General features: G+C 36.7%; 1 protein-coding gene across 2 annotated transcripts in view; it reads left to right on the forward strand.

Moving 5' to 3' along the window:
- LOC142157917 (cathelicidin-1-like) overlaps window positions 1-20,881 on the forward strand; it is a 41,258-nt gene extending 20,377 nt beyond the window's left edge. The window contains exons 2-4 of one of the 2 annotated variants that reach the window (XM_075211428.1): window positions 2,198-2,302; window positions 5,690-5,785; window positions 19,668-20,881. In XM_075211428.1, coding sequence (XP_075067529.1) covers window positions 2,198-2,302; window positions 5,690-5,785; window positions 19,668-19,673 — 207 coding nt within the window. In that variant the 3' untranslated portion in view covers window positions 19,674-20,881. The remainder of the gene's footprint in view (window positions 1-2,197; window positions 2,303-5,689; window positions 5,786-19,667) is intronic. The other variant, XM_075211426.1, reaches the window with a different exon arrangement.
- Window positions 20,882-23,348: the final 2,467 nt, after the last annotated feature.

The raw sequence follows: 23,348 nt of genomic DNA on the forward strand, positions 1-23,348 counted from the left end.
TGTGAGCTGTGAGGTGTGAGGGGGCAGTGTGAGCTGTGAGGTATGATGGGGAAGTGTGAGCTGTGAGGTGTGAGGGGGCAGTGTGAGCTGTGAGATGTGAGGGGGCAGTGTGAGCTGTGAGGTGTGAAGGGGCAGTGTGAGCTGTGAGATGTGAGGGGCCAGTGTGAGCTGTGAGGTGTGAGGGGGCAGTGTGAGCTGTGAGGTGTGAGGGGGCAGTGTGAGCTGTGAGGTGTGAGGGGGCAGTGTGAGCTGTGAGGTATGATGGGGAAGTGTGAGCTGTGAGGTGTGAGGGGGAAGTGTGAGCTGTGAGGTGTGAGGGGGCAGTGTGAGCTGTGAGGTGTGATGTGGAAGTGTGAGTTTCCTTGTTTTGAAATACCAAATAACATTCCATGAGATGCTAGTAACCATGTAACCCTTATCTTCTACTTAAGAAAAACCTACTGAATGGTGAGACCTCCCCATGAGAGGTTATGCTGGAATGTAGCAAAACAATCTCTCCACTTGCTTCTTTTTTAATAAAAGTGCAGCAAACGCTTCAGTTTTATATGCTTAATACAGATGGATTTTGAGCAAAGGTTGGAAGAAATTGTACAACCAAATACCATCACACGAGAGTTCATTACTGCACAAGAAAAATTATGTGGCATGGAATTGAGCCTACAGAGCAATATTACCTGAAATTTTAACTGACAGTTTACTGTTTGCAAAAGTCACTACAGAAGCATGTCCTTCTTTATATTTCTGAGCAGGAATTAGCATTCTTTGGTTCCAGCTCTGGCATTGGTGACCGTAATAACGAAAACTTTCTAGGTATAATTTTATCCAGGCATGTTGAATTTGTACATGAATTGCAGGAGCCAAAACACCTGCAAGTTCATTACCTATCAACACGCATACAAAACAAATTTATTGAGCTGTGTGGGTCATTTGTACAAGAAACATTTCTTGATGAAGTTAGAATTGCAAGTTACTATCATAGTTGATACCACTCCTGATAGTTCTCATGAGGAACAACCTCACAGGTGAGTCATTATGTAAATATTGTAGAATGCTCAAAATTTTCAGCTGAAGAGCTGTTTGTCATGTTTGATAATGTCACAAAGAAATTGCTAATCAAGTGTTGGAAAATTTGGTAGGATTAAAGCTGGATCCCCAAGCATGCATTGGCCAAGCCTACGACAATGGATCTAACATGGCTGGGAAATACAATGGAGTACAAGGAATTCTGCTTGAGCAAAACTCATACTGTATTTTCTCCAGCTGTGGAAACCACACACTAAACCTTGTGGGTGTTGACCACGCTGAGTCCTATATTACTTAATTTGGAACTGTGCAACAGTTGTACAGTATCTTCAGCTCCTCTTTACAAAGGTGGGAAATTCTGAAAGAGCATCTACCTGCTTCACTTCATAATATATCCACAATTAGGCGGTCCGCACGCATTGATTCTGTTAAACCAGTTGCACATCATTTGCATTCTTTGGGAACGGCTTTATCAAATATTGAAATTCTCAATCACACACAAACTTAATCAGAAATTCATTCTAATAGGAAGTACTGGTACTAAAATGTAGCAAAAAACATTCCAGATTCCAACCTACTTCTCCACCAGACGCCACTTACCAACTCAGTCGGTTACCGAAAAGCACTATAGGGTCATCGTTTTCTATATAGTCGCAGACTCCAATCTGTCTGGTCTTCATGGCAGCTTCCTTAGCCCTGTTTTCTTAAGCTCAGTCCTACTTCCCGCTGATTCCTACCATCCCTCTCACTCACTGTCCCTCATATAATTTGATCTACATTATAGTGTTACCTGTATATTTCATTCAGTATGTCTGGTCTTTGTTTTTGTTCTTCGTGTATTATGGATCACTGCTTTCTGTATATGTCATGTACGGCGCTGCCGACCCTTTGTGGGGCCTTATAAATACATGACAATAATAATAATAATAATTATAATAATAAATATAATAATAATTATAAAAATAATAATAAAAAGCCCTTATTAAATATCTTACAAATGTTGTCTATTTTTCCCACCATAAAACACTCTGTTTAGTTTCTTATCTAATTTCAGCTATGTAGGTTTAAAGAAATTTTGCACTGAAAGACGTCACCAATGGATCCATACAGTAATTTTTATTTTCATCCAGTCTCTGCTCTGTTTTATAACTGTATATATCTATTTATATTTCAGGGTAAATCTGTGCGACGGACAAACCTGACATTTTCAATAAAAGAAACCGTCTGTTTGAAATCAACTTCTGCCCAAGTCGTAAATTGTCCTTTTATTCCGGGTGGAGTAAGTACCATTTCATTATCTCTACACTGTGGTTTGTTGGTTGACTGACATATAATAAGGTCAGTCCTTGTACAGTGAGTGTCATGTCCTGATCCAATCAATGTACATCTCTGCAGTATATGTTAGCGTTTAATAAATAGATAATAATAATAACTATAAAGTGTAGCAATGTTACATCCTGTCCGGTTTCCTAATTCCCCTTTGTTGCACATTCCCCTAATTGCGGCTTTTTTCCCCCCTTAAAGATTGTGGATTCGTTTCCTCCAACTGTCCGATTCCCTCCATGTTACTGGGCTCCTTTGTTTTATTATGTTATTTAAACACCCTTAGGTTTAGGTTATGTGTAGGGAATCACTGAGTGCAAGGGGTTAAGCTTAAGCTTGGGGATGAGACTACAGTTTCAGAATTTCATTGATTTGGGGTTTGTATTGGGTAGGAGCTTAAAGCTACAGTAGAGTTATATTGGGGCTAGCTTGGCCCTTTTAAACCCCTTCTGACAAAATACTTTGGTTACAGGTGAATGAGTGACGCCATTGGGTAATGCATGAATGAAGGTATACAGTCATAGCCAAAAGTTTTGAGAATGACACAAGTATTGGTTTTCACAAAGTTTGCTGCTTCTGTGTTTTTAGACCTGTTTGTCAGATGTTGCTATGGTATACTGAAGTAACATTACAAGCATTTCATAAGTGTCAAAGGCTTTTATTGACTATTACATTAAGTTTATGCAAAGAGTCAATATTTGCAGTGTTGACCCTTCTTTTTGAAGACCTCTGCAATGCACCTGGCATGATGTCAATCAACTTCTGGGCCATATACTGACTGATGGCCGCCCATTCTTGTCTAATCAATGTATGGAGTTTGTCAGAATTTGTGGATTCTTGTTTGTCCACCCGCCTCTTGAGGATTGACCACAAGTTCTCAATGGGATTAAGGTCTGGGAAGTTTCCTGGCCATGGACCCAACATTTCGATGTTTTGATCCCCGAGCCACTTAGTTATCATTTCTGCCTTATGGCAAGGTGCTCCATCATGCTGGAAAAGGTATTGTTCGTCACCAAACTGTTCTTGGAGGGTTGGGAGAAGTTGCTCTTGGAAGCTGTTTTGGTAACATTCTTTATTCATGGCTGTATTCTTAGGCAAAATTGTTAGTGAACCCACTCCCTTGGCTGAGAAGCAACCCCATACATGAATGGTCTCAGGATGTTTTACTGTTGGCATGTCACAGGACTGATGGTAGAGCTTACCTTTCTGTCTCCGGACAAGCGTTTTTCCAAATGTCCCAAACAATCTGAAAAAATTACTTTACCCCAGTCCTCAGCAGTCCAATCCCTGTACCTTTTGCAGAATATCAGTCTGTCCATGATGTTTTTTCTGGAGAGAAGTGGCTTCTTTGCTGGCCTACTTGACACCAGGCCATCCTCCAAAATTCTTCGCCTCACTGTGCGTGCAGATGCACTCACACCTGCCTGCTGCCATTCCTGAGCAAGCCCTGCACTGGCGGTGCCCCGATCCCATGGCTGAATCAAATTTAGGAGATGGTCCTTGTCCTGGTCCTTGCAGGACATTCATGGTCAACCCTGAAGCCTTCTTTACAACTATTGAACCTCTCTCTTTGAAGTTCTTGATAATCCGATAAATGGTTGATTTAGGTGCAATCTTATTATCAGCAATATCCTTGCCTGTGAAGCTCTTTTTGTGCACAACAATGATGACTGCAAATGTTTCCTTGCAGATAACCATGGTTAACAGAAGAAGAACAATGATTTCAAGCACCACCCTCCTTTTAAAGCTTCCAGTCTGTTATTCTAGCTCAATTAGCATGACGGAGTGATCTTCAGCCTTGTCCTCATCAACACTCTCATCTGTGTTAACGAGAGAATCACTGTCCTGATGTCAGTTGGTCCTTTTGTGGCAGGGCTGAAATGCAGTGGAAATTATGTTTTTGGAATAAAGTTCATTGTCATGGCAAAGAGGGACTTTGACATAAATTACAGGGATTGAAGTGAGGGAGTTCTCTGTACAGTGCTGTGGAATTAGCTATATAAATAGCTGATAATGATTCTCAAAACTTTTGGCCATGATTGTAGTATTATGGGGGTGATGAAGAGTAGTAGCAAGACAAAAGTATTTAAATACAAGATTTGGTGCCAAGAATAAAGCCTTCTTGGCCCGAGAGCGTACATTCAAGATACTTGTCACAGGACCCCTTCCACTGTAATCAGGACCAGAGATGTTGACTGTAAGTGGTGAATGCCAGACTGAACTTAAATCCTGAAAATGTGGTTCTGGAACCCAGTGACAGAGAGAGGAGCTGGAGATGCTGCTAAGAGTTGAGATGAGAGATTGGTACAGATGACAGCTCTTGGCTTTCTAAGAGGTGAAACCAGCTGCAACTGTGACCATGTCCTCCAAGGATGAAACAAATGGAAGCAACTGTAATATAACCCAAACCCTGGCTCATATATTCCCTATTCTCTCTGGCATCTGGAAACCAGGCAAAATCACCCCCTCCCCAGTTCTTTGATTCTGTTCAGAGGCGCTGGGGCTCATTTAGTGACAGACTTGCGTCAATAATTTGTATAAGATAACTATTTCTGTACTGCGCATATTTGTCAGTACATAGGTTTTCATATGTCACTAACGTACACCCCTTCACACCCGGAGAAGTGGAACTGCAGCCAAGCATAAGCTGGGCACAGTATGTTCAAGTGATTGCAATATAATTAGACATACAGATGTCAGATATAGGCCACTCTTATTATACGCTTGTTTATAGTATTTGCTACACTGATTTTCATACTCTGTATTATTTTAGTCTTCTTGTGGTTTGACCCTGCTAGTTTACTCTTAGATGCTGCCTGAACTGACCTCAGCTTGTTAAAGGATATTCTGGTCTGCTGCCTGCCCTGACTTCAGTTTGTCTCAGTTACTCTAATTTTCCATTTGCACTCACTTCAGATTGTTACAGTTCTTCTTGCCTATTAATCACGTTGACTTCTGTTTAGTTATACCTTGATGTGTATGTATTGCAGTTTCTAGTCTGCTGTTTAGTATTGTCAGGGCTTATTCTTCTATATTTCCATGTATTATCCAGCCTATAGATATAGACATTGTTGAGCCACATCTCTATGCTATCAGATGGAGAATGAGCATTTGAGACGGACAGAGCAATTCCACGGTAGTCACACTGTGTGTCTGTTGCAATTCTCGCACCTAACCCCATTCTGTCGCTACTGAGATGCAATAAAGGGGGCGGGGTTGTTGCGCACATTCGTCGTGTCATCGTATTTCAGGAGGGCCTGGCTCATGTCTCCATCTGTATCTCACACTGTGTTATGTAACACATCAATGTCACATTAATACTTTTGTGTCTTATATTACACAGGTGGAAATGAGATGTGAGGCAGTTATTGCTAAGGAGGAAAATAGAAAGCTCATCACGGGACATTGTGAGCCGGCGACTCTCACAAGGGATAACGAGGTAAGGAAAGGGGTGCAAGGAACCCGGTTATAACATGGAGATTCAGGGGTCATGTGGATTTGGACACTTTGCGCCACAAGTGTTAACAAGAAAAGAGGCGCACATGAAAAGCGCAACAATACTAGCATACGCGCCAGGTTTACGTCACCAGCAACAAGTGTAGCGGACATTGTAGCAATGTCGCATGATGGTGGAAGTAGTAAATGCTAAAGTCGCATTACCCGATTTATACACAATATAATAATGTACTGAAATGTAATATACACAAGAGAGATTAGTGCCTGGACAATTATTAATAAATGTGAAAATCATATTACCATGTAAAATTAAATAATAATAATAATAATTAAATAAAAATGCAAATACAAAATAAATTTAATTAAATAAGTGAAATTCAACTGGATACAAACCTGTTATTTTCCACTTTAAAATTTATTTCCAACTGAGGCTAAATGTAATATCAGTTGAGTCAATCAGAAGCAACTGTCTAGTGCTGCTAATTATCAACATCATCTTGTTACATGAGTCCTTCAGCAACCGCAAGAGATGCGCCGCTGTATATGTGTCTGCATACAGGGCTAGTCCAGTGGCACTTACAGGAATATGCCCTCACTATACTCTGCCTTTGCTTGCTGCCCCTTCACTCTGCATTGCCCCCTTTCTAGACGTAACAAATCACAAGTGTACGATGCAAAATCTGCATTCAGAAGTATTTTTGGTGATAAGAAAACTGACGTAGGTCCTACATGTTTTCAAGGACAACTCAATCCAAAAATTTACATATTTATTGATGAAACATTAAGTTAAAAACATGACCCAGTTTTAGCATTCGGACAGATGGACTTTTTGGGAGTGTAACTGAAGCACTTTCGTGCTTTTAATACGATCGTAATACACCTGCATGTTACTTAAAAGTGTTGTTCCCCTACACTGTTGCTCGTTTGTTCCCCACACCTATTAGATTGTAAGCTCATTAGGGCAGGACCATCTTTACCTCCTGTTCCTTGCCAATGTGTGTAATGTGTTTGTGTCATGATCCCCTCAATGTCCAACACTGCGTAATATGTTGGAACTTTATGATCAGACACATATTAGATGGCTCCGAGTTCGTCTGATTCAGTCATATGTTCCAGTGTAATATTTGGGCACTTTATAATTAAATAAATCATGAAGAAAATAAAAAATAATCATAATAATAATAATAATAATAATACAATGCTTATAAACACCTATGAGCAAGTTTTGACATACCCTTATATTGACATTCTACTGCATTAAAAAATTAAGTGAAATTGAGCAATTGTTTCCCCATCAATTCAGACAGTTGAAGCCAGATTCCACAACTGTAAGATATTTTTCTTATGGGATCTGATACAGGACAAAAAGTTATAATACAAAGCACAGCATGTCAGTGATGTCTGATATAATATCACTGACAATACCCCTACAAATACAGCACAATTGAGTTTGTGAAACGGCACCTTCCATTCAGTGTGTTATTTGCATCGTTGAACTTAACCTTAATGATGGGATCGGGCACATGTTTCATGGTTCAGGGGTCGGCTGATAAGGAAATGCGCTCTGTACATATGGATCCACCAAATTCCATTTTTGCTACCTAGGAGAGTTTCTAGCCAATCACACAAGCTCCAACTTAGACACAGAAAGAGAAGCTCCACCCTCATAGGAAAAGACTGGTTTCTCTGACAGAACAGACAGGATGCTACAAAGAGTCAATGATTTATTTTTTTACATTAATTATATTATTTAGCTAATAAATATATTTTCCTATAAATATTCTTGAAACTGGACCCAGACCACACCCTGCAGTGGGACCAGTATGACACCATATCTGGCCCTCACAATCTCTCCGATCATTATCAGACTGAAGGAAATCCTGTCAGAAGATGATCTGTTGTCTGTGTGTGCCGTCATCTTCCAACCGTATGAACAGGTTACGATAAAGCTCAATTCGAGGAACAAACTCCAGGATATGTACAATTTAGGCTCCTAAGTGTCACTTGAGTTGTTGCCGCCATTAATATATTATTATTGGGTGGGGCTATCACAGGACTAGATAATGTATCATCCTTAGATCCCTGGTGGCCAAATAGTCATACAGAATAAGAGATATTTTTTTTACTTTTAATATTGTAACTTCGGAAGCAACATCTTAAAGACTTGGCAGTGCCAGGAGACAGGCATTGTGGAGTGAATATGCCCAAAATAAGTAACTGTGTACCATGCATGCTTATCACCCGCTATCCATCACATCCTGCTCCATTATATCTACTGTGAGGAACAGATATAGTGCAAACTAAGTAACTGTTCTATATGTTCTCTAGTGATTACTGCTACACCCTTTATACCAGTGAGAGGACGTATGTATTGGTGACAAATCATAGATCTCGCTGCATTAAAGTCATTGTGGCAATAGGAGGATTGTAATGTTCTCATCCATCTCTTATGTGTCCTTTACTATGTCATCAAAATCTACTAAAAATGTCCAGTCCATCGTTCAGTTTGTCTGCAAGAAATAGGCCCCTCCCACTAGCAGGACCATGACCCAGATAGGACTAAGAACGAGATAAGAGCCAGCACCCCTAGATATAAGGGGCACCTCATATAAACACTTTATAACAGTTCACCTAGAATGTTACCAAACCTGATTCATCTGTAACATCTTCGGATCAGCAACTTTGTTCCATTGTTTCCTAACCCTGAGATGACACAATGTTTCACCAGTGCTGTGAATTATATCCGCATTACAGATCAATGAACCAGCATGAAAACAATGAGGGACTCACCTTGAAATGCATCAACAGTGTGAGACAGCAGGTTTACCTGTGTACACTGAGACATCGAGACCTGTCCTTCCCGCATTCCTCTCTGCTGAGCCAGACGCAGAATATTAGCAGCCGTTTATATTATTTTAAAACTCTAATATATTCCACAGAATTATCCCAAGAGCTAATACTTATTATCCCAAGTACTAATACTTATTATCCCAAGTACTAAAACTTATTATCCCAAGAGCTAATACTTATTATCCCAAGTGATTATACTAATTATCCCAAGTACTAAAACTTATTATCCCAAGTGCTAATACTTATTATCCCAAGTGATTATACTAATTATCCCAAGTACTAAAACTTATTATCCCAAGTGCTAATACTTATTATCCCAAGTGTTACTACTTATTATCCAAAGTACTAATACTTATTATCCCAAGTGCAAATACTTATTATCCCAAGTGATTATACTAATTATCCCAAGTACTAAAACTTATTATCCCAAGTGTTAATACTTATTATCCCAAGTGCTAATACTTATTATCCCAAGTGTTAATACTTATTATCCCAAGTGCAAATAGTTATTATCCCAAGTGATTATACTAATTATCCCAAGTACTAATACTTATTATCCCAAGTGCTAATACTTATTATCCCAAGTGCTAATACTTATTATCCCAAGTGCTACTACTTATTATCCCAAGTGATAATTCTTATTATCCCAAGTGTTACTACTTATTATCCCAAGTGTTACTACTTTTTATCCCAAGTACTAATACTTATTATCCCAAGTACTAATACTTATTATCCCAAGTGTTACTACTTATTATCCAAAGTACTAATACTTATTATCCCAAGTGCTAATACTTATTATCCCAAGTGATTATACTAATTATCCCAAGTACTAAAACTTATTATCCCAAGTGTTAATACTTATTATCCCAAGTGATAATACTTATTATCCAAAGTACTAATACTTATTATCCCAAGTGATTATACTAATTATCCCAAGTACTAAAACTTATTATCCCAAGTGCTAATACTTATTATCCCAAGTGATAATACTTATTATCCAAAGTACTAATACTTATTATCCCAAGTGATTATACTAATTATCCCAAGTACTAAAACTTATTATCCCAAGTGTTAATACTTATTATCCCAAGTGCTAATACTTATTATCCCAAGTGTTACTACTTATTATCCCGAGTACTAATACTTATTATCCCAAGTGCAAATAGTTATTATCCCAAGTGTTACTACTTATTATCCCAAGTGATAATACTTATTATCCCAAGTGTTAATACTTATTATCCCAAGTGCTAATACTTATTATCCCAAGTGCTAATACTTATTATCCCAAGTGTTACTACTTATTATCCCAAGTGATAATTCTTATTATCCCAAGTGTTACTACTTATTATCCCAAGTGTTACTACTTATTATCCCAAGTACTAATACTTATTATCGCAAGTGCAAATAGTTATTATCCCAAGTGATTATACTAATTACCCCAAGTACTAATACTTATTATCCCAAGTGCTAATACTTATTATCCCAAGTGTTAATACTTATTATCCCAAGTGCTAATACTTATTATCCCAAGTGTTAATACTTATTATCCCAAGTACTAATACTTATTATCCCAAGTGCAAATAGTTATTATCCCAAGTGATTATACTAATTACCCCAAGTACTAAAACTTATTATCCCAAGTGTTAATACTTATTATCCCAAGTGCTAATACTTATTATCCCAAGTGTTTCTACTTATTATCCCGAGTACTAATACTTATTATCCCAAGTGCAAATAGTTATTATCCCAAGTGTTACTACTTATTATCCCAAGTGATAATACTTATTATCCCAAGTGTTAATACTTATTATCCCAAGTGCAAATACTTATTATCCCAAGTACTAATACTTATTATCCCAAGTGCAAATAGTTATTATCCCAAGTGATTATACTAATTATCCCAAGTACTAAAACTTATTATCCCAAGTGTTAATACTTATTATCCCAAGTGCTAATACTTATTATCCCAAGTGTTACTACTTATTATCCCGAGTACTAATACTTATTATCCCAAGTGCAAATAGTTATTATCCCAAGTGTTACTACTTATTATCCCAAGTGATAATACTTATTATCCCAAGTGTTAATACTTATTATCCCAAGTGCAAATACTTATTATCCCAAGTACTAATACTTATTATCCCAAGTGCAAATAGTTATTATCCCAAGTGATTATACTAATTATCCCAAGTACTAAAACTTATTATCCCAAGTACTAATTCTTATTATCCCAAGTGCTAATACTTATTATCCCAAGTGTTACTACTTATTATCCCAAGTGATAATTCTTATTATCCCAAGTGTTACTACTTATTATCCCAAGTGTTACTACTTATTATCCCAAGTACTAATACTTATTATCCCAAGTGCAAATAGTTATTATCCCAAGTGATTATACTAATTACCCCAAGTACTAAAACTTATTATCCCAAGTGTTACTACTTATTATCCCAAGTGATAATACTTATTATCCCAAGTGTTAATACTTATTATCCCAAGTGCAAATACTTATTATCCCAAGTACTAATACTTATTATCCCAAGTGCAAATAGTTATTATCCCAAGTGATTATACTAATTATCCCAAGTACTAAAACTTATTATCCCAAGTACTAATACTTATTATCCCAAGTGATTATACTAATTATCCCAAGTACTAAAACTTATTATCCCAAGTACTAATTCTTATTATCCCAAGTGCTAATACTTATTATCCCAAGTGTTACTACTTATTATCCCAAGTGATAATTCTTATTATCCCAAGTGTTACTACTTATTATCCCAAGTGTTACTACTTATTATCCCAAGTACTAATACTTATTATCCCAAGTGCAAATAGTTATTATCCCAAGTGATTATACTAATTACCCCAAGTACTAAAACTTATTATCCCAAGTGTTACTACTTATTATCCCAAGTGATAATACTTATTATCCCAAGTGTTAATACTTATTATCCCAAGTGCAAATACTTATTATCCCAAGTACTAATACTTATTATCCCAAGTGCAAATAGTTATTATCCCAAGTGATTATACTAATTATCCCAAGTACTAAAACTTATTATCCCAAGTACTAATACTTATTATCCCAAGTGCTAATACTTATTATCCCAAGTGTTACTACTTATTATCCCAAGTGATAATTCTTATTATCCCAAGTGTTACTACTTATTATCCCAAGTGTTACTACTTATTATCCCAAGTACTAATACTTATTATCCCAAGTGCAAATAGTTATTATCCCAAGTGATTATACTAATTACCCCAAGTACTAATACTTATTATCCCAAGTGCTAATACTTATTATCCCAAGTGTTAATACTTATTATCCCAAGTGCTAATACTTATTATCCCAAGTGTTAATACTTATTATCCCAAGTACTAATACTTATTATCCCAAGTGATAATACTTATTATCCCAAGTGTTACTACTTATTTTCCCAAGTGATAATACTTATTATCCCAAGTGTTGCTACTTATTATCCCAAGTGTTACTACTTATTATCCCAAGTACTAATACTTATTATCCCAAGTACTAATACTTATTATCCCAAGTACTAATACTTATTATCCCAAGTGATAATACTTATTATCCCAAGTGTTACTACTTATTTTCCCAAGTGATAATACTTATTATCCCAAGTGTTAATACTTATTATCCCAAGTTATTATACTTATTATCCCAAGTTATTATACTTATTATCCCAAGTGTTACTACTTATTATCCCAAGTGATAATACTTATTATCCCAAGTACTAATACTTATTATCCCAAGTGTTACTACTTATTATCCCAAGTGATAATTCTTATTATCCCAAGTGTTACTACTTATTATCCCAAGTGTTACTACTTATTATCCCAAGTACTAATACTTATTATCCCAAGTGCAAATAGTTATTATCCCAAGTGATTATACTAATTACCCCAAGTACTAAAACTTATTATCCCAAGTGTTACTACTTATTATCCCAAGTGATAATACTTATTATCCCAAGTGTTTCTACTTATTATCCCGAGTACTAATACTTATTATCCCAAGTGCAAATAGTTATTATCCCAAGTGTTACTACTTATTATCCCAAGTGATAATACTTATTATCCCAAGTGTTAATACTTATTATCCCAAGTGCAAATACTTATTATCCCAAGTACTAATACTTATTATCCCAAGTGCAAATAGTTATTATCCCAAGTGATTATACTAATTATCCCAAGTACTAAAACTTATTATCCCAAGTGTTAATACTTATTATCCCAAGTGCTAATACTTATTATCCCAAGTGTTACTACTTATTATCCCGAGTACTAATACTTATTATCCCAAGTGCAAATAGTTATTATCCCAAGTGTTACTACTTATTATCCCAAGTGATAATACTTATTATCCCAAGTGTTAATACTTATTATCCCAAGTGCAAATACTTATTATCCCAAGTACTAATACTTATTATCCCAAGTGCAAATAGTTATTATCCCAAGTGATTATACTAATTATCCCAAGTACTAAAACTTATTATCCCAAGTACTAATTCTTATTATCCCAAGTGCTAATACTTATTATCCCAAGTGTTACTACTTATTATCCCAAGTGATAATTCTTATTATCCCAAGTGTTACTACTTATTATCCCAAGTGTTACTACTTATTATCCCAAGTACTAATACTTATTATCCCAAGTGCAAATAGTTATTATCCCAAGTGATTATACTAATTACCCCAAGTACTAAAACTTATTATCCCAAGTGTTACTACTTATTATCCCAAGTGATAATACTTATTATCCCAAGTGTTAATACTTATTATCCCAAGTGCAAATACTTATTATCCCAAGTACTAATACTTATTATCCCAAGTGCAAATAGTTATTATCCCAAGTGATTATACTAATTATCCCAAGTACTAAAACTTATTATCCCAAGTACTAATACTTATTATCCCAAGTGATTATACTAATTATCCCAAGTACTAAAACTTATTATCCCAAGTACTAATTCTTATTATCCCAAGTGCTAATACTTATTATCCCAAGTGTTACTACTTATTATCCCAAGTGATAATTCTTATTATCCCAAGTGTTACTACTTATTATCCCAAGTGTTACTACTTATTATCCCAAGTACTAATACTTATTATCCCAAGTGCAAATAGTTATTATCCCAAGTGATTATACTAATTACCCCAAGTACTAAAACTTATTATCCCAAGTGTTACTACTTATTATCCCAAGTGATAATACTTATTATCCCAAGTGTTAATACTTATTATCCCAAGTGCAAATACTTATTATCCCAAGTACTAATACTTATTATCCCAAGTGCAAATAGTTATTATCCCAAGTGATTATACTAATTATCCCAAGTACTAAAACTTATTATCCCAAGTACTAATACTTATTATCCCAAGTGCTAATACTTATTATCCCAAGTGTTACTACTTATTATCCCAAGTGATAATTCTTATTATCCCAAGTGTTACTACTTATTATCCCAAGTGTTACTACTTATTATCCCAAGTACTAATACTTATTATCCCAAGTGCAAATAGTTATTATCCCAAGTGATTATACTAATTACCCCAAGTACTAATACTTATTATCCCAAGTGCTAATACTTATTATCCCAAGTGTTAATACTTATTATCCCAAGTGCTAATACTTATTATCCCAAGTGTTAATACTTATTATCCCAAGTACTAATACTTATTATCCCAAGTGATAATACTTATTATCCCAAGTGTTACTACTTATTTTCCCAAGTGATAATACTTATTATCCCAAGTGTTGCTACTTATTATCCCAAGTGTTACTACTTATTATCCCAAGTACTAATACTTATTATCCCAAGTACTAATACTTATTATCCCAAGTACTAATACTTATTATCCCAAGTGATAATACTTATTATCCCAAGTGTTACTACTTATTTTCCCAAGTGATAATACTTATTATCCCAAGTGTTAATACTTATTATCCCAAGTGCTAATACTTATTATCCCAAGTTATTATACTTATTATCCCAAGTGTTACTACTTATTATCCCAAGTGATAATACTTATTATCCCAAGTACTAATACTTATTATCCCAAGTGTTACTACTTATTATCCCAAGTGATAATTCTTATTATCCCAAGTGTTACTACTTATTATCCCAAGTGTTACTACTTATTATCCCAAGTACTAATACTTATTATCCCAAGTGCAAATAGTTATTATCCCAAGTGATTATACTAATTACCCCAAGTACTAAAACTTATTATCCCAAGTGTTACTACTTATTATCCCAAGTGATAATACTTATTATCCCAAGTGTTAATACTTATTATCCCAAGTGCAAATACTTATTATCCCAAGTACTAATACTTATTATCCCAAGTGCAAATAGTTATTATCCCAAGTGATTATACTAATTATCCCAAGTACTAAAACTTATTATCCCAAGTACTAATACTTATTATCCCAAGTGCTAATACTTATTATCCCAAGTGTTACTACTTATTATCCCAAGTGATAATTCTTATTATCCCAAGTGTTACTACTTATTATCCCAAGTGTTACTACTTATTATCCCAAGTACTAATACTTATTATCCCAAGTGCAAATAGTTATTATCCCAAGTGATTATACTAATTACCCCAAGTACTAATACTTATTATCCCAAGTGTTAATACTTATTATCCCAAGTGCTAATACTTATTATCCCAAGTGTTAATACTTATTATCCCAAGTACTAATACTTATTATCCCAAGTGATAATACTTATTATCCCAAGTGTTACTACTTATTTTCCCAAGTGATAATACTTATTATCCCAAGTGTTGCTACTTATTATCCCAAGTGTTACTACTTATTATCCCAAGTACTAATACTTATTATCCCAAGTACTAATACTTATTATCCCAAGTGATAATACTTATTATCCCAAGTGATAATACTTATTATCCCAAGTGTTACTACTTATTTTCCCAAGTGATAATACTTATTATCCCAAGTGTTAATACTTATTATCCCAAGTGCTAATACTTATTATCCCAAGTTATTATACTTATTATCCCAAGTGTTACTACTTATTATCCCAAGTGATAATACTTATTATCCCAAGTGCTAATACTTATTATCCCAAGTGTTAATACTTATTATCCCAAGTACTAATACTTATTATCCCAAGTGATAATACTTATTATCCCAAGTGTTACTACTTATTTTCCCAAGTGATAATACTTATTATCCCAAGTGTTGCTACTTATTATCCCAAGTGTTACTACTTATTATCCCAAGTACTAATACTTATTATCCCAAGTACTAATACTTATTATCCCAAGTACTAATACTTATTATCCCAAGTACTAATACTTATTATCCCAAGTACTAATACTTATTATCCCAAGTTATTATACTTATTATCCCAAGTGCTAATACTTATTATCCCAAGTGATAATACTTATTATCCCAAGTGCTACTACTTATTATCCCAAGTACTAATACTTATTATCCCAAGTGTTACTACTTATTATCCCAAGTACTAATACTTATTATCCCAAGTACTAATACTTATTATCCCAAGTACTAATACTTATTATCCCAAGTACTAATACTTATTATCCCAAGTACTAATACTTATTATCCCAAGTTATTATACTTATTATCCCAAGTGTTACTACTTATTATCCCAAGTGATAATACTTATTATCCCAAGTTATTATACTTATTATCCCAAGTACTAATACTTATTATCCCAAGTACTAATACTTATTATCCCAAGTACTAATACTTATTATCCCAAGTGTTACTACTTATTATCCCAAGTGTTACTACTTATTATCCCAAGTTATTATACTTATTATCCCAAGTGTTACTACTTATTATCCCAAGTGATAATACTTATTATCCCAAGTACTAATACTTATTATCCCAAGTACTAATACTTATTATCCCAAGTGTTACTACTTATTATCCCAAGTGTTACTACTTATTATCCCAAGTTATTATACTTATTATCCCAAGTGTTACTACTTATTATCCCAAGTGATAATACTTATTATCCCAAGTACTAATACTTATTATCCCAAGTACTAATACTTATTATCCCAAGTACTAATACTTATTATCCCAAGTGTTACTACTTATTATCCCAAGTGTTACTACTTATTATCCCAAGTTATTATACTTATTATCCCAAGTGTTACTACTTATTATCCCAAGTGATAATACTTATTATCCCAAGTGATAATACTTATTATCCCAAGTGTTACTACTTATTTTCCCAAGTGATAATACTTATTATCCCAAGTGTTGCTACTTATTATCCCAAGTGTTACTACTTATTATCCCAAGTACTAATACTTATTATCCCAAGTACTAATACTTATTATCCCAAGTACTAATACTTATTATCCCAAGTACTAATACTTATTATCCCAAGTACTAATACTTATTATCCCAAGTTATTATACTTATTATCCCAAGTGCTAATACTTATTATCCCAAGTGATAATACTTATTATCCCAAGTGCTACTACTTATTATCCCAAGTACTAATACTTATTATCCCAAGTGTTACTACTTATTATCCCAAGTACTAATACTTATTATCCCAAGTACTAATACTTATTATCCCAAGTACTAATACTTATTATCCCAAGTACTAATACTTATTATCCCAAGTACTAATACTTATTATCCCAAGTTATTATACTTATTATCCCAAGTGTTACTACTTATTATCCCAAGTGATAATACTTATTATCCCAAGTTATTATACTTATTATCCCAAGTACTAATACTTATTATCCCAAGTACTAATACTTATTATCCCAAGTACTAATACTTATTATCCCAAGTGTTACTACTTATTATCCCAAGTGTTACTACTTATTATCCCAAGTTATTATACTTATTATCCCAAGTGTTACTACTTATTATCCCAAGTGATAATACTTATTATCCCAAGTACTAATACTTATTATCCCAAGTACTAATACTTATTATCCCAAGTGTTACTACTTATTATCCCAAGTGTTACTACTTATTATCCCAAGTTATTATACTTATTATCCCAAGTGTTACTACTTATTATCCCAAGTGATAATACTTATTATCCCAAGTACTAATACTTATTATCCCAAGTACTAATACTTATTATCCCAAGTACTAATACTTATTATCCCAAGTGTTACTACTTATTATCCCAAGTGTTACTACTTATTATCCCAAGTTATTATACTTATTATCCCAAGTGTTACTACTTATTATCCCAAGTGATAATACTTATTATCCCAAGTGCTACTACTTATTATCCCAAGTACTAATACTTATTATCCCAAGTACTAATACTTATTATCCCAAGTACTAATACTTATTATCCCAAGTACTAATACTTATTATCCCAAGTGATAATACTTATTCCACTCCTGTGCCAGTGTGAACAGCTCATCTCATGGCACATTCAATCCCGCCCTCTCCGCTCTGCCAATAACTGACACCTCGACCCCCCACTGATACCAACGCTCCGCTCCCATCACAGACTTCACCCTCTCCACACTGATGTCCAATCAGACTCGTCATTGAAGCCCACCAATCACCCCCCTCATTCCACTCTAACTAACAAGAGGGAGAATGTAGGGGAGGACCAAGCTCCTTCGTGGTAGTTTCTGACACAGGGGCTAATTGCACAGAGCCGGAATAGGCAAGAATGTTTCATAATAGGGGCAATTTGGGTGGGAGCCCAAGGAAGGAAGGGGACCCAGAGTTTCTCTTTTGAAACCTAATGATTATTGTTTAGCCTTAAGAGAAGATACAGTATCCTTGGCGTGACAGACTTGCTGTCTATTGCTATGATCTTGGGAGATGCTTTTGCGGTCTGTTGCCATCATTTAGAATTCAGCGGGTGATGACGACGACCCTGATCGGTCAATTGCCAGAGGCTCTGTGTAGTTTTAAGTCGCCAGTGGACACTAAGTGATTATTTGACAATAGCTGGTGGGAGTTACAGTAAAGGTTTGGTCAATTACGTGAAAAGTCCCATAGAAGTGTTCCTACGTGGGATGTTTGGGGTTAAAATCTTCATTAATTTTCACTCGCATCTCATACATATGAAAGCAAAAATAAGCAAATATTTCTGTACCTTAATTGCAGATACAGTATATTAACCTCTTGCCCCATAGGAATGTCCTACTTAACAGAATCTGCCCCATGGACTCTGGTATAATATGAAATAAATCCTCCACCATGAACAATATATTAAACAGCAATAGGATTTTTTATGGTATTTAGCTACTTTAGAATAGCTTAAAACAGCTTCAACAATGTCTTAATATAATTTAAAAGCCAATTCTACCTTTAGTGGAGTTTTCATAGATGCTTCTTATGACCCAAAGGCAAAATACAGCAAATGTTGCAGATTAAAGTTTGTACATAGTTCTACAAGTGACCTCTATGGAAACTGCTCTATTTTTGATACATCTGAGAAAACATTTTTCATTTTTCTTTCCCTTTCAGGGATGCACGGAGGATTTTTAAGGGGGGGTTTCCCCTCCACCCCCAAAAAAAAACAAAAACAAAAGAGCATGCGCAGCAGCTCAGTTTCGGCAGCACTGTACTACGGCAGCCACCGCGCTGTCAAAGAGTCGTCTGCACCGGTGCTGTATACAACAGTGCCACTATGTAGAGCACTTTTTTAGCGGAGACCCAGAAACCCCCCCTGCGTGCGCCTCTGCCTTCTATTATCAAAAGTGCTCTCTCATCTGTGCCCTCTCATCTGTGCCCTCTCATCTGTGCCCTCCCTCCTAGGTGCCATTGCTGGCTGACCTTCCCCTCTCCCCTCCCCTCTAGCTGTGCCTTGAGCTCACTGAGTTACTGTGATTATTGTTTACTGTTCTGTGCTGTCTCACCTCGTATTGTAATCTTGTCTGTCCCTGTACGGCACCGCGGACACCTAGTGGCGCCCTATAAATAAAAATTAATAATAATAATAATAATAATAAAAAAGTTTGCCTCAATAAATGGTTATATTTTTTTATAGATTTAAAATGACTGAAATATTTATATGTCAAAATACTCTTTTCCCAGCAAACTTTCAAAAGAGATTTATCAGACAAGAACCAAATAAATAACGATTTGCTGAAAATCCACAAAGAATCTTGTCTGTCGTGCGTCCTTACGCTTCTTCCAAGGAATCGTTAACCAGTTATCAGCGTTGTCACCTGGCCGTCCGCCCAAGTGAGAGACATGAAGGAGATACGTTTGTTCTTCCATTATATCACACGCCGGTCCCATAGTTAGGTGCCGGCGCTGTGACTTTCCCTTTAAGAACCATGATTCTGCTTGCTTCTGCCTCAGAGACATTACTTTTATAGGTGTTCCTGGCTACTGTGATCTGGACCTCCTCCTGAACCTCATCGGTCCTGGAGCACTATATTAACCTCCCAATTGCTTGTTCTTCGTGTTACTCTGGTTGCATTTGGATCTGGCTGTGTACCTTTTCCTTCCGTGTGTCCGTTACCTGCTCGCTGGATTATACTCCTTACCGCTGTTCATCTGAAAGCTGCAAACTCATCACCACTGTTCATCTGCAAGCTGGAACTCCTCTCCGCTAATTATCTGCACGCTGAACGAGTATCGTGAGTTGTTGCTAAACCTGTGCCTTATCTATTGGTTCAACTTTACATCTGGCCGGCTAGATCGCTGTTAGAGCTCCTATCAAGTTACTTGTCACCTGTAGTTCCACGCCTGACACGGGTTATCCTTACTCTGCTGTTACCTGGTTACTGGACTGTTATTGTGAACTACTTGTTGTGCCGGTGGCTAGTACTTGGGCTCAAGTTACGTGTCCCTGTTCAGTTGCTCCATACTACAGCGAACCTACCATTGCAGTTACAACGAATCCTGCTACCTGTAGTTCCACGCACGGTTCAGATACTACTCACGTCTCTGCTACTTCTAGGCAACATTCTACTGCATGTGTCAGTGTTCATCCAAGTCCTTGGGTGATGTTTAACGCTTACTGCTCTACTTAATAAGAATCACAGTGTTTCCAGTACCACCTGCTATGTTGAGTCATCTCTACTCTCGGATCAGCTAAGTTCTATATACTACTCTGTTTGGACTGTGAGCTGTACCAGTGATTCACATTCATCTGCTGTGTGGTTCTCTATTGGATCCTAGTGTTCTTGTTTATCATCACTGCGTTGAACTGTATATCATCTCATCTCATGCTGTTGCCAAGGGTTACCGACTATGAAGTGATTAATGTCTGCATTACAATGAATTGCCGTGTATTCATCTTTGCCAATATATATATATATAATTCCTTCCATTCCTGTTGTACCAACATGCAGCACTACTACTTTCTCCTGTGTTATTATTGATGCTTGTAAGTCGTGAACTTATCCTGAGAATATCATTGTGTTCTGCCTCCACCATCCTCTATAATAGAGGCAAGGGATCTGCAAAACACCCTCAGAGCCGTGACACATTGTAACCAGCACTGGTACCACAGGAGAAGTTATTGGAGTTTGACTTATACGTATAACTTAATTTACTACATATCTAGCATTTTGCAATGTTTTGCTGTTAATTTTCTTTAACTTTCTGCAATAAAACGTCTTCCTGATCAGAGCGTTCCCTTTCATTGCTATATCTCCACTTACACATTATAAGAAACATTTGGAAGTTATAGAAATGTTTTATTCCCAGTACAGTGCCATTGTTAACCAAGTCTCTGGCTTGGCCACTCACACACTCCCTTTCCAGTGTCTCCCTCCAGTGAGGAAGCCGGACATCAAGCTGTACAGACAGCCTGTGTGCCAGGCTAGCAGTGCGGGGGATACACAGCAGGGGGCAGTGTTGGTTGCTTGCACAGGGCCTCTGTAAAATACTTATAAAGGTTCAGACATGTCAGTAGGATTTTCTGTATACCAGGATTATGTGCCTCCTACAAATGTTATATAAAATATTTTCCAGCTGTATATTATTGTACAGAGAAAGAATCATGATACTGCCCTTGCCACAATTCAATGTTTATATTGTGAGCTAATAAGGGGAATAGGTACCATCTCCTGGGGTAGATGGCAGCGAACAGCAGGAATGAATCACGCAAGTCGAGGGTTTTCGGTATGACTGACCTCAGCCAGGTTTATTATGCATTCAAAACAAAACATAAAATAAAACCCTTGCCTGTCCTTCACTAACTATACATTCAGCAACACCCTCTCTCAAGTGTGGGACCTTGTGTCCCAGACACAGGGCCATCTTTTCCATTGGGCACGATGGGCAGCTGCCTATGGGGCCCACGGGCAAGGGGGCCCCATAGGCACAGCTCTTAATGAGAATAAATAATCCTGCAAAAGAAAAAAAACCTACAAGGGTCACTGAGCAAGTACATCTATCTATCTCTATCTCTATATATCTGTATCTGTACACATCTATATATCTATATCTATATCTAGGGGCCCCGGTGCACTGCTTTGCCCCGGGGCCCATAACGTTGTTAAGAAGGCCCTGCCCAGACACAAACCAAACTCAAACATATTTGCTCACCCTTAGCATATTCTCTCAGGAGACATCCAGCCTCCTCCCCGGGTCATAGAGAGAGTGCACAGTCTAGCTGCATTTTAACACCACCTCCCCAGGTGTAACTCCTGATTAGCCTGCTGTGAGACAGGGAGGCCAGAAGACCCGGACTGAGCCTTATGTATGGAGCCCACCCTGCTCTCTCTGTACAAAACACCAGGGACCCATACCAGCTTTTCCTGAAGCTGAGCAAACTCTTTTGGAATCTCCTTCCTATACAAAGTAATCTCCCTGGGTTTAAAGGCATTTAAGACAGAGAGCCTGGTACATGGATTCCTGCTATTCAGTATCAACCCAGTGACTCTGCGGCACTATATACTATATGGATAGCGCTCTGTAAATATACACTCAGGCATATCATTGCTCAATACACAGCAATTATGGAAAGATATGTCTCCCACTAACATATAAGCCGCTAAGTGTAATTTCTGAAGGTGCAAAACTGTGGGACCCCAAGCGCTGCTTTGCAACGAGAAGAACCTATTTGTGCACAAACGTTCCTGATTTTATTATAAGTGCACAGAATTTGCATGTAAAAGAGTCCACTGGGAGCGGCATGTTATACGGTCTGACGGATGGAGCTGGATGGATCAGAAACACTGACAAATAAATGGAGGTTAGACGCACTTGTGTGGCTCATTTTATGTTTATATAAATGTTTATGTTTTATTTTTCGTGGGACTAGATATTTCAATATTTATCTGCTCGTACAAGCCTCATATTTTTTAAAAAGTCCTGAGAGTAGTATTTACACAGATAAAAGTGTGCATTCCAGTACACAGTGCACTTGGTTGGTGTAAAAGGCATCTTATTCCAGGTACAGGTCAATACCCAATCTCTGCTACCTCCCAGGATGTGTCAGATCAGGTTGTGTTGCTAATGATAATACACAGAGCTTGGTGCTTCCTGCATCCCGTATTCAGCAAGAAACCCGCTGATCAGAGGATCATTTTTACACCCCTACAGCAGGGGCAGGCTGGGCTGGGGGGCAGGGGGACATCTGCCCCCCGGGCCCGCCCCATAGGGGACTAACTTGGGCTGGGTCCCTAGGCCACCTGCATTCTTTTTTCCTTTAAAATGTCCCTAATAGGCTGCTCAATCGAGTTTTGCCGCCCGACAAGTTTGCAATAAT

The sequence above is a fragment of the Mixophyes fleayi genome, chromosome 5 (genome assembly GCF_038048845.1).
Source record: "Mixophyes fleayi isolate aMixFle1 chromosome 5, aMixFle1.hap1, whole genome shotgun sequence".
Lineage (NCBI taxonomy): Eukaryota > Metazoa > Chordata > Amphibia > Anura > Limnodynastidae > Mixophyes > Mixophyes fleayi.